This window comes from Rhincodon typus, chromosome 17, assembly GCF_021869965.1.
Source record: "Rhincodon typus isolate 14 chromosome 17, sRhiTyp1.1, whole genome shotgun sequence".
In the NCBI taxonomy this organism is placed as follows: Eukaryota; Metazoa; Chordata; class Chondrichthyes; order Orectolobiformes; family Rhincodontidae; genus Rhincodon; species Rhincodon typus.
In genome coordinates, this window is record NC_063348.1 from 23,362,726 (window position 1) to 23,375,876 (window position 13,151).

At 39.5% G+C, this 13,151-nt stretch overlaps 1 protein-coding gene across 1 annotated transcript; it reads right to left on the reverse strand.

Annotated features, from left to right (window-relative positions):
* Positions 1–117: 117 nt before the first annotated feature.
* Positions 118–10,894, reverse strand: LOC125485272 (1-aminocyclopropane-1-carboxylate synthase-like protein 1). Its single transcript, XM_048607320.1, has 5 exons — positions 10,862–10,894; positions 8,821–8,962; positions 6,794–6,936; positions 4,125–4,278; positions 118–2,176 (listed from the first exon to the last, which is right to left on the reverse strand). Exons 1-5 carry the CDS (start codon positions 10,892–10,894, stop codon positions 1,896–1,898), a joined length of 753 nt encoding a protein of 250 aa, XP_048463277.1. The 3' UTR covers positions 118–1,895.
* Positions 10,895–13,151: the final 2,257 nt, after the last annotated feature.

Sequence of the window (13,151 nt, forward strand, 5' to 3'; positions counted from 1 at the left end):
TGAAGAAGGGTCTAGGCCCGAAATGTCAGCCTTCCTGCTCCTCTGATGCTGCTTGGCCTGCTGTGTTCATCCAGCTCTACACCTTGTTATCTCAGATTCTCCAACATCTGCAGTTCCTACTATCTCTAAGATTTCCTACATTTGTTTTATTTAGTGAAATTGTAAATGTATTTGAAAAAAGTTACAATGATTGACACAGAACTAAACTGGCAAGTAGAGAAAGCTTTCTGCTCCCAACATCAGTAATATAATCAGAGATAGTAGGAACTGCAGATGCTGGAGAATCTGAGATAACAAGGTGTAGAGCTGGATGAACACAGCAGGCCAAGCAGCATCAGAGGAGCAGGAAGGCTGACGTTTCGGGCCTAGATCTTCTTCAGAAAAGGGTTATATCAGTAATACAATGTTTCATTCATATAGAACCTTTAATAAAGCAAATGCACTTTATTGGAACATTATCAAGAAAAAATGAGCAGCCAACCAAAGGTGGAAAGATTAAATGGGTGACCAAAAGCTTTGGTAAAGAGGTATTCTTTCAGGCTTATCTGAAAAGAGGAGAGAATTAGCAAAGAGCTATAGCAATAGAGTTCCAGAGATTAGGACTTTGATGGTTGAAAGCAAGGTGACCAATAGTGGGGTGAAGGAAGTCAGGGAATCACAAGAGACAGAGTGATCACAACATGCAAAGAGTTAAATCATTGTGACACCAAGGCTCTACCCTCCTCACTCTCATTCTAGGCAGATATAACTTCTTTTTTTGAGTAATTCTAAAACATTGATGGTCTTGTGTTTCAACCAATATCGTCTCTCCTCGAAAATAATTAATCTGGAGCTCTACAGATAAGCAAATCTATATATTAATTTTATTGCTAAACTTGACCCATTAAGAAATGAGCTCATAGCTTTAGTACATGGGAAAATATTTATCTTGTCCTTTTAATATAAAGTCCATGAGGATGGTCTTTGCATGTGATCTTTGTGTTTTGGTACACAGAAGATTAGTTTCCATGGAAGGGAAGGAGACCATTCACTCCCTTTACTATTATATTTTGGGGCCTACACTTTAAAATAGTCAGACTGTTCTGTTTTGGTGCCCCACAATGGGTTGAATTTTCCACAAAGACATTAACAAAGTAAAAAACAATGAAATTCTCTTGCAAATTTTGCAACACAGGTGCCAGGATGATCAATAATGACATCCAACCCAATGCACTATTGAAGAGAAAATCTTCCTTATTATTGTCCTGCTCGTGAATAAAAATCAACTTTATGAACTAGAGTTACATACAATTTAATAACGTGATGAAAAGATCTGGTCTGGGAACTTTGTGAATAGATGACAATACTAGCAAAGTATTTTTAAGAAGATTAATTCATTTCTCCTGGAGAAGGTAAGTCACGTCTTTAATTAAGTGGATATATAAAGAAGCAGTTTATAGCGAATTTCTCAGCATCCCATCACATTCAGCTATCATTCAGGTTAGCGTATTGTATTATTGTATCGTATTCACAAGGATGGTGAAACTTCACATTCCTGTACCTGCTATCTTAATTCAAAATCAATTAACAGAATTGTGAATATTGACAAAGCAATATGTGGTAGTGAAACTTCTGAAAGCATCACATGGTAAAATATGAGGACAATCATAAATTAGTCTTCATATACTGGGGAAGGTGGACGAGTGAATAGGCAAAATTAGAAATAGGTGGCAAAAAAATTGTAAAATACCAGCAGTGTCACACAGTTCCACTTCAGTGTTAAGATATGTTACCAACCCTTCAGCAAATGTGGGAAAGGGAAAGTCATGGGAAACGAGCTACAAGTATTTTACAAATTTGAAAGTAATCACTAATGAACTCCAATCAATGCACTTTCCTAAAATTACAGAGGCAGATTATTTCTCTGCAAGTTTGCAGAAAACATCGTAAACTTCTGGATTCTCCTGAGCAAACTGCTCAGGTGTATTTCTCTGTAACCAGTCAGTTGTTCGGATCTGTTGGCGCAGCAATCCAATTAGACCATCAAGAGCAGGATCAGGTGGAGACTGCTGGACACCAATTTCTATTACATCCTCAGCAATTTTGGTTCTATTCCCAGAATCAGAATTGGGTCCCTTTTCAATCGACTGGATTTCTGAATCTTGCTCTTCCAGAACCTTTCTAAGCCTCTGCATTCCTAAGCAAAAGAAGAGTGAAATATCAAATTGGTTTTGGAAAGTTTAGCAAAATAAAAGAAGAAATAACTTTCAAACATACTTCACTATGCTACTTATCACATTAAAGTACAGGCAGCAAAATTATTTTGAATTTCTTTGTCACTTCATTCAAAGTTTTGGCTTGACTTAGAACAGCCATAATGGAACTTTGTCAGAAACCATGGGGGATAAACTGGGTAGCCTCTAAAAATGGGTACAAGGATCGCAAATGCACATTTATCATGGAATTTAATGTAATTGGCATGGTTTTAGCACATCAGTTTTTTTTTTATTCATTCATAGGATGACGTCAGCATTTATTGCCCTAATGATTCAACCACATTGCTGTGGGTCTGGAGTCACACATAAGCCAGACCAGGTGAGGATGGCAATTTCCTTCCCTAAAGGATATCAGGTGGGTTTTTCCGACAATCAACAATGGATTAATGGTCATTCTTAGACTCCTAATTCCAGATTTTCATTGAATTGAAATTCTACCATCTGCTGTGGCACGATTTGAAACCAAGTCTCCAGAACATTCCTTGGATCTCTGGATTAACAGAGCAGCGATAATACCACAAGGCCATTACCTCCCCTACCTCTGAGGGGGAGGCCTGACTAGACTAACTGGCCAGTGTCAGGTCTTTCCTGGGATTCATGAGCCCAGGAGTAGAAAGCTCACCTGGCAAGAACTGCTGGCCACACAGTGCCTTGCTGCCAGTAATGCACCTGGAGGAGGCCTAAGATCACTCAGGATCCAGGCCAAATGTGGGTAAGGTCAGGATAGGGTTAAAACAGAGGCTGGACAGTTGGAGCCATTTTTTCAGTGACAACCACCCTGCATGACACTGAATTCCTCAATCAAGCGTTAAGTACCTTTGAAAGAATGATACCACCTTCAAAAAGTCACAGTTAAATTTGACAGGTAAAGCTGTGCCTGTCATATTTAGTTCCTGAACCACCAACTACACTCCACTTGGATCCGGTACGAGAGGAATCAGTCGGCTCACTAACGAGCAGGCATGTTTCCCCAACTGGACTCTTGCATCCTCAGACCTAATTCTAAAAGCTTTTCCCACCAGTGGTGAGACAGCTACACAGCCTCACCGCGATTAATTAGCTCCAGTTAGAATATTTCCTGTCACAATGGGCTGAATTAAATCCAGCCCAACTAAATGCTTGTGAAGAATTGGTGCAGTGTGTCAAATGTGCAGGGGAGAAAGTTTTTTTTTAAATTCATTCAGGGGATGACTGCATTGGTCAGCATTTACTGCCCATCCCTAATTGCCCAGAGGGCAGTTCAGAGTCAACCACATTGCTGTGGGTCTGGAGTCACATATAGGCCAGACCAGGTAAGGATGGCAGTTTCCCTCCATAAATGACATTGGTGAACCAGATGAGTTTTTCCGACAATTGGCAATGGATTCATGGTCATCACTAGACTCTTAATTCCAGATATTTATTGAATTCAAATTCCACCATCTGTCATGGTGGAATTCGAACCTAGGTCCCCAGAACATTACTTGGGTCTAATGGATTAACAGTCCAGCAATAATACCACTAGGCCATTGCCTCTGCAGTGAATACACAATATGGTGCAATAAGTGTTATTTGGCATGACATTACATTGGTGGGGTTGGGGTTGGGAAGGACATACTAAAGAATCCCAGTATTACTATTAAAATTAGAACACAACCAGTTGCATTCAGGGATCTTTGGTCTGTAAATGGGGACTTCAATCCAATAATGCCAATGATAATTAATGTTTCAATATTCCAAAAACATGCACTTTTACCAACATCTGCATTTTGATCATACAGTCCTCAAGTAAAGGAATAGGAGCTGTGGAAATATATGTTTGGAAGTAATGGAGACATAAAGAGAGAGCAGAAACCAACAACATAAAGATATTTTCATCAGTCTACTCACCTAACTGTAGCCGGTAGGTTTCATCAGCAAATACGATACGGAACCAGCCAGGCTCACAGCAGCCAAATGACTTCCCGTTGATGAGAAGAATTTTATTCTTGACAAACTGCTTCAATAGTTTTTCCTCTTCTTCAAATGTCAGATCCTTTAAGTACTGGATCAGAAGAAATGGGTGTATTATATTTCTGTCGTTTTCACTCCTGCAGTTCATCTGCTGAATCACCCAACACACTCTTAAATCTACTCTGAGGGTGGGAAAGGGCTCAAAGCAGCTCAATGTACAGACACTATAAATTAAATATCATTACTAAACAAAAACTGGCAGAATCCAGTTCTTTCTTGCTGAAGCTCCATGATTCTTCACAGCCCAGTACACCAAGAGGATGGACATCAAATGAGATCCTCCTAAAGAAAAATCCATGCTAGCCCCCTCTATCCTTGTAAACCATCATTCATGATCTTTAAATGTGTTGTTAGCTTTCTCGTTAGCTCGCACTGTTCCCACAACTTTGTTTGAAATTCTCCAATTGACTTCCTCTTCTTCCAATCAATGAAATGGACCTAACCAGACTAATAGACAGCCTTTATGAGTATGCACAGCCCTTCATCTTATATTCCATTGCCCCTCTGCAGGGTCCACCCCTTTCAGAGTTCACTTCAGATCATTCAAATCATCACATGCCATGTCATTTCTGGGATGAACTAATACAAATATAATTATCTTTAATTAGATCTTGGGCGGTCCCAATCCTTTGCATTTTTCCAACAGAATAGCTTATATTAGCATGTAGAGGTACAACAGCCAAATTTGTCACATATGTCATTGAATTTTGCAGTGACATGGCACAGACCAGTAACATCATAGAGAAGATGATGGATATAAACGACTTCCCTTCATGGTTGCTTTGTTACGGTGCCCAAAGGAACTCATAAAGAGGCAAATTTACTGAATAAACAAGTAGACATTTGTTGTGATCCCCATAGAGACTCCCAAAGGCTTAAAGAGAAATTCAGCCAGTGATTCACTGAAAAACAGAACTATAATTCTGCGTTTAAAATAAATTAATTTTACTATACAAGAATGAAGTAAAGCAAACAATACTAAATAAACACTCATATATATCTTTATACTTAATATCAAAAGCACAACAAACACAATCACAGATAGTTTAGACTAAAAACCTCCAACAAACATCCCTTTGGGATTTTTTACTTTGACTTTCCCTAGAAAGCCTTTGGCAACTTATCAAGTTCTTGAAGGTTATCCACTTCCTTGGGACTAACTCCAAACTTTCCAAAGAGATTTTGTAAAATCTAAGGTTCTCAGCTCAAGTTTGACCTTCCTGCAATTCCTGCACAGTGGCTTTGACAGAAAATTAATATACTTCGGGTTTTCAATACCTCTGTCCTCCTAGTCCATAGCTTCTGCCTTCTAAAATGAGGAATTAGACCCCCCAACTTGGCAGTTTGCAGCCTCAAGCCCAATGACTTTCTAAACAAAATTCACTCAGTCAACATCACAGAATCCCAAACAAGGCTCCACCGTTAATCAATCATCTCTACGGTAACAGAGGTTAGTTAAAATGGTGACTAAATTTTTCAATTAATTAAAGTTCAAAACTAAACCTTTTGATTCTGGAACTCATATAGGTAACTTTTATTTCCAGCACTTCTCACCAGGAAACCTCCTTTTTTATTTGCAAGGGTGCTTCTAGTTCCTCTGGTCTAGGAACTATATAATTGAACCCTCTGTAAAGTCAATTGTAGACATTTCATGTCTATCAAGAAACTCAGGTAAAAAGCTCATTGTTCAGTCTTTTCAATCCACCCCCATTTTAGGGATGTTTACCAATTTTTCAAAACCAGACATTTCCCCATATTTTACATTTAAGACTTTAGTTTCTAAAATTAGAAGCTTTTTTTCTAAACTGCACGAAGTATGGTATCAGATATTTACAACCAATTCTTGAACAAGTTTTCATTTTTTTGTAGTTTTACTTCAATCTGAATCAGAATCAACATAAAATAGAAACAAGTTAACAGGCAAATCACATTTGATATAAACTATAGATACACACAGAAAGCAAATATCACAAAATCTATCTCAGGAATCTATTAGGAAAAATGAACACCTCCTCTCTCCAGCTTTGCTTTCCTTTTTATTGTATGTCATACAGTCTCTGTATTTTAACTACTACTCTTTCAGTACTGCTTCAAGGTCACCAGATCATCGGCCAGTACTTTTTATTATCCAAAATTTATAATTGATTCTTTTCCAATACATACAAGCTCTTGAAATTCCATTTTAAAATGCTTTTGCAACACCTACATTTAAAGTAATTACAATATTTTCTTATTGTCATTGTTTTGGGCTCAAAAACTGATAGAGCCTCAAAAGACAAAACAAATTGAGACTGTCAAATTCATTGTACTCAAGATATCCGACAATGAAGGGAAGTGTCACTCCAAGTCTGAAATCTAATGCAAGATTCAAAATAGAAAACATGAATGCTAAGAACAACACAGCTCCTATACATTTTTTGGCTATCATGTCACTGTGTCAATTGACGGAATGGAATAAATTATACTTAATCCCAATTCATTCCTTTAATTACACCAGTACAATAAAAGAGAAATGACAGAAACATAAAAATAATTGCACAGATTACCTTTCTGAAATCAGCCCAGATATACAAGCCTGCGTGCCGGTTCAGGAAAGGAATGCCCATTGCTGTGAGTTCATTTGCTACACACTTGTGGGCAGATTTCAATCTGGCTCGATTTGTTGGCAAAAACACCTGACTGATCCAATCTACAGAGCAGAGAGGGGAGAAAAATCAGCTCAGAGGATTATTGTGATATGAGGCACCAAGAAATTTTAAACCTCTTAGAAAAATGACATATTCACGTTACGGCCTTCACAATTTCAGTATGCTCCAAAACACTGACAGCCAATGGAATACTTCTGAAGTGTCAATGTTGCAATATAGTAAACATGACAGTCAATTTGCACAGGACAGGCTCTCACAAATAGCCATTTTATAATGAACAATTAATCTGTGGTTTCAGTGGTGTGGATTGAGCCCATAACTGTTGACTTGGACACTGGGGATAACTCCTTTAGCCTTCTCTGAAATAATGCCATGGGGCTGTTGACATCCATCGGAGGAGATTCACACAATCTCCGACTAACACCTTGGTCAAAAACATACACGTTTGACAGCACAGCACTCCATCAGCACTAGATTTATGTGCTCAAGCCTCAGGAGTGCGACTTGGACCCGGGTCATTCTGACCTCAGGGTCAAGTGAGTTTAACCAAGAAGAAAATCTGATCTTTCAAGATGCCACAATTAACTTTTCATGCTGGCAAATTGCAATTACTTAGTCATCTTGCTTTAACAGCTAATGTTACATGAATGCCCTTACAAATTTTTTGAATAAATTTCCACATTAATATCAACAATCACACTGATATTTTCCACACAAATACATAATAGTTTGTTCAGTACAGCATCATGCTAAATACTCCTCAGAAGGAAAGTAAAAACCCCACAGATCAAGTACTTTGTTTACAACTCATGCTGCCAATAACGTGAGCTCTCTAACCTCATCAGAATATTACATACTTTTAGTCTTAAGGCTCAGGGAAATAGAACATGGTCCAAATGTAACAAATAGAAAATACCTTATTTCACATTTGATATCCTGAGGTGGCCTATGATGGCATCAAGCAGAATCTACAGCCAGAACAAATGACTACAAAATAGACACTTTCTTTATTTGGATTCTTCAAAAGCTCAATGAGGAGTCTGATCATCACAAGATCTTACAAATACAGACTCAGCCCAGAATCTTTCAAAGCATGATTGTGTCATTAGCTTGCTCTTTTACAGGAGTAACAGATCAGTAGATAAAGATAGATTTAGATTTATAAACTACAAAATACAAACTTAGCAAGTGTCAGATTCAGGGGGTTGTAATTTACTGCCTTAACAATTAGTTTCTGAAATAATATTTATTGACTCATGGGTTAATAAAGAAAGCTGTGTATGTCTTAGTAGGTGGGTGTACCCAATCCACCACCCTCTGCATGATTTAATGCTCTGCCAAACAGAGCAAGATGCCAATTTTGTCTCCAGGTATGAGCTGAGTTAGTTGATGCAATGATTGATTGAGTTGTTACTATTTTCTGCAGCTACTGCAGCAAAGAAAAGATAAATAATCAGCCAAGATTTCCTGGCCTCAATACAGTCAGTTATATCAGTTGTAAAAAGTGCATATACGTCTGTTGAACACATCTGGTGTGAAAAGGAACTGCCATCGGTTTAACTGCAATACTTTTCACATCTAACAACTTGTTGATGTACACTGTAGAGGCTCTTACATGAGAAAGGTTATGTTTGGTGAGGTGCATGTACACCTATACACCAACAGGAGCAGTATCTTCAGGACAGCAATAAGGTAAAGATGAGGAAGGTTTCAGAATCAAATACAAAGAATACATACTGCAAATGGTGGCAATCTTTGACACCTGCTTGCCAGCATTTGTCATAAAAGACATAACAGTTTTGCAGGAGGTCTTCAATCTGTGCAAGATAAAACTCTCCACATGGTATACTGAGCTCGCTACTTATGTGACACACAAGTCCCACACAGACATGGAATAAGGTAACTCTCCACTGTGGTAGATGTACCTTGATCTCGTAGTAACTGTGCTACCATATGTTGCGTGGGACCTGGAACACCATGGAAGGATGCCAACTGGCTGAGGGCACTGATTACGTCTGTATTTTCAGTGTACAGTGTACCAACACGAATTCCACTGGCTGCAAAATCCTAAGAAACAATAAAACAAATTTAAATTTCACAGTTTGTGGCTCTTCTGTTTTCCGTTGCACCATTTTGCCATGCATTTCTTCAAAGTCAACTTTAGTAAGTATGCCACGCAGCAGGTTGGCAGGTTCTCCCCAGTTTAAAAGGAACTGCAAACAACTAGTTCGTCAACAGGATTTCCACTTTAGTAAAAGTCAATGTTAGTTCCTTTATGCCAAATAGTAGGTTTTGTACCAGGAAAACTAGTTACATTAAAGATATTCTCATAAAGGCATTGTTGCTTAAGTAAAAATAAACTGGGACATGTTTCAACCAGGTAAGCATAGAATACAAAGTCATCTGTCACACAACAGCAAAACCCAACAACTATTTATACTAATATAGCACCTTTAATGTAATGAAAGATCCTAAAGTACCAAAAGCAACAAGAACAGATATTATGTCATTCAGCTAAAGCTTGGTTAAAGAGGTAAAAGCTCTTAGTTAAAGCTTTAAGAAGTGTCTTAAATAAAGTTAATGAGATGGAAAGATTTAAACAGGGAATTCTAGCACATGAGGCTTAAGCAACTGAAGGTGTAACCTCCAATGGTGGAGCAATTAAAATTTGGAATGCAAAAGAAGCCAGAATTAGTGTATTCCTTCTCCAACTTTGTTTTCCATTCTTTTGGACAGTTGGCTTTCTCACTATAATTAAGCTCAAATATCTACAACTTCATGTTTCATTAATGTGCCCGAATTAGAGACCACAGAACAAGAGTTTTATACTAACTTCTGTCTGAGATCATTTACTGCCAAATCTGAAGGTTCACACAAACGTTTTCTACCAGCACATAACTGAGTGTTCTTTTCACTTGTACAACAAAACCTCTCGGGCATGAAGATTTTACACAGAAATAAAGGGCTGGTTTTCCCAGGCCCTGAACAATATGGGCAATGCAGAGAGAGAGTTTGGAAAATTTTGTGAGAATGGAAAAATTTGATTCTCAACATTGAGAAAAAAAGACTCCAATTTCCAAACAAGCTTTCAGTGGCTAGATGAGAACCTTGTCAGTGAGTGACAAGGTGCCTATTTGCATGTATGGGCACCTCATTAAGACCTAATCTCAGAGATAGTAGGAACTGCAGATGCTGGAGAATCTGAGATATACAAGGTGTAGAGTTGGATGAACACAGCAGGCCAAGCAGCATCAGAGGAGCAGGAAAGCTGACGTTTCGGACCTAAACCCTTCCATTTTCTGAAGAAGGGTCGCAGCCCGAAACATCAGCCTTCCTGCTCCTCTGATGCTGCTTGACCTGCTGTGTTCATCCAGCTCTACACCTTGTATACCTAAGACCTAATCTCATCTCATTTATATGCAGATCACTATTTTGACAGGTCCTGGAGAGAAACTAGACAGCAGTTACTGGGCAGCTGCAACTCGGGTTCCTCTCCAAGTAGCAATCTTGACCTGCATTCCCATCAACTTGGGGCATACTGAATGGGCAGCAGCTGCCTGCACTCCTTCTACAAAGGCTGGTATAAGTCAACCACAGCCTCACCACAGCATCATGGCACAGATCCAACTCACTCATGGAGGAACACTGCACCTTGGAGTTCACTCACACATTTCAATGCAATGCTGCTACTAGGTTGCTTTGTGCATGGGGACAGGCACCCATCTTATGCTTAGGAAAAATAAAACAAAATTCAGGATGCGAACCTCAAGCATTGCCCAACTACGTCCACTACAAATCCTGGCCATGAACAATCTTCACCATATCATTGATCAGTACAAGTGAATCCGAGAAACTGCTGTGAAGCAGAAGTAACGTCAGGCACACTATAAAGTTACACCTGTGCTCCATAATTTTGAAACATATTCAAAGGTCTCAGAGCCTGCACAAGGTCCAGGAGATATTTACCTCACAGCTTGAACTGTACAATGTCCATACCATTATTCTATATGTAATGCTGCCTGCCTCATATAATGTGGAGGTGAGGGGTGGGGACAAGAAAGTTTTTTTGTAATCTCCTATTGCGTCTCTGCCACATCCTGGCCCAACAAATATCTACATCAGGTCTACTACATAAAAGGTCCAAGCAAAGACATCATGTTGTCCTCCTTATCAAAGGCCTCCATGCCGCAGAGTTTGGAAGACAATGTTTAAATATCATCTGTATGTGCTGCGACTGCCAACTGATCCCATTACTGTGGAGCTGCTTTGTTTCTGATATTCCCTACATAGGCTCAACGAAACAGTCATCAATGGATTCAGACACAGAATCTGTTGACATCTCAATGGCTGCTGCATTACAAACATTCACTAGGATTGATACAGAAGTCCAGCAGCAAGCACAACTACCAGAGGATGTGGAGCAGCTTCCTGATGCAGAGTTTCCAACAAAAGGTCTCTTCATGATGCAGAGAAATTGCAGGAGGGCCACACTTTCATTTTCAATGAAATGTCCTCCAAATGAGCAATGTGCAGTTGGTACTGCCAAATGAGGATGTTCCAGGTCACTATGACGAACTGTAATCAGCTGCAGCAAACCAGATGCAGGGCACTATAGACTATACATAGTAGCGGTCTGGGCACTACATTACAAGGCTCAGCATATATTCAATTCCCTCTTCCACTGGGACCTTTCAGGGCAATACAATGTGTTCTCAAGTTGAGGTTCCCATACTTGTACAGGAGTGGGAACTCATTGTCGAACAATACAAAGTAACCAAGAAAACTGATGAAGGCAGAGCAATAGACATTGTTTACTTGAACTTTGGTAAAGCCTTTGACAAGGTTCTGCATGGTAGACTAATTAGTAAAGTTAGATCACATGGGATTCAGGTGAGCTTGCCAACTGCATACATAATTGGCTTAACAGCGGAGACAGAGTGATGGTAAAAGGCTGTTTTTCAGACAGGAGGCCTATGACAAGAGATGTTCCACAGAGATCGGTGCTGGGTCCACTTTTGTTAGTCATTTATATGATTTAGATGAGAATTATAGAAAACATGATTAGTAAGTCTGTGGATGACACCAAGATTGGTGGTATAGTGAGCAGTGAAGAACGTTATCTAAGATTACAAAGAGATCTTGATCAATTGGGTCAAAGGGCAGATGCAGTTTAATTTGGATAAATGTGAGGTATTGCATTTTGGTAAAATAAACAAAGACACGACTTATGCAATTAAAAGTAAGGCCTTGGGTAGTGCTGTAGAACAGAGACCTAAGGGTTCAGATACAGAATTCTTTGAAGTTTGCATCACATAGATAGTGTGGTTTAGAAGGCATTTAGCATACTGCCTTCATTGCTCAGACCTTTGAATATAGGACATTATGTTGAAGTTGTACAGGATGTTGATGAGGCCTCTTGGGTTCAGAAGAGATTTACCAGGATGTTGCCAGGAATGGTGGGTTTTAGTTATAAGGAAAGCTGGATAGGCTGGGACTTTTTCCACTGGAGTGTAGGAGGTTGACAGGTGACGTTATAGAGGTTTACAACGTCATGAGGGGTATAGATAAGGGGAATAGCAGGTGTCTTTTCCCTAGGGTGGGGGATTTCAAGACTAGGGTGCATATTTCTAAGGTCAGAAGAGAAGGATCTAAATAAAACATGAGGGGCTTTTTTTGTCTTTACACAGAGAGTGGTTTCTGTGTGAAATGAGCTTCTAGAGGAAGTGGTGGGTGCAGGTATAGTTACAACATTTAAAAGACATTTAGACAAGCACACGAATAAGAAATGTTTGGAGGTTTATGGGCCAAGCGCAGGTTGGTGGGAATAGTTTAGTTTGGATTTATGGTTGGCATAGACTAGTTGGACCAAAGGGTCTGTTTCTGTGCTATATGACTCCATGACTCTACAAAAGGCGCCACTTAATCCTTGCATGCTGTGCTTTGGACAATTGGAGCAAGCAATGAAGGCAAGTGATAGACAGTAAGGATCAATGAGAGCCACAGCATTGTTCAGAGTAGAAAAATAAGGATGTTGAACACAAGAAACTTCACCTTCACCATCCAACAGCACTGCATCACAGATCACAACTAACAAGACAGCATCCCTTTGGCAGCTGCGTGAAATGGAAATGGAAGACAGCAACTTTACAGAGAAAGGTGTGTGTGAGAGAGAGGGGAGAGAGAGAGAGACAGACAGACAGAGGGTGGGGGGGAGGGGGGGGCGAGAGAGAGAGAGAGAGAGAGGAGGGGGGGAGAG

Coding starts and splice junctions, on each gene's coding strand:
- LOC125485272 (XM_048607320.1), bottom strand. CDS start 10,894: ATGGTATGGACATTGTACAGTTCAAGCTGTGAG. Junction 8,963..10,861: donor TGTACAGTTCAAGCTGTGAG/GTAAATATCTCC, acceptor ATTGTTTCTTAG/GATTTTGCAGCCAGTGGAAT. Junction 2,177..4,124: donor AACCTACCGGCTACAGTTAG/GTGAGTAGACTG, acceptor TCTTTTGCTTAG/GAATGCAGAGGCTTAGAAAG.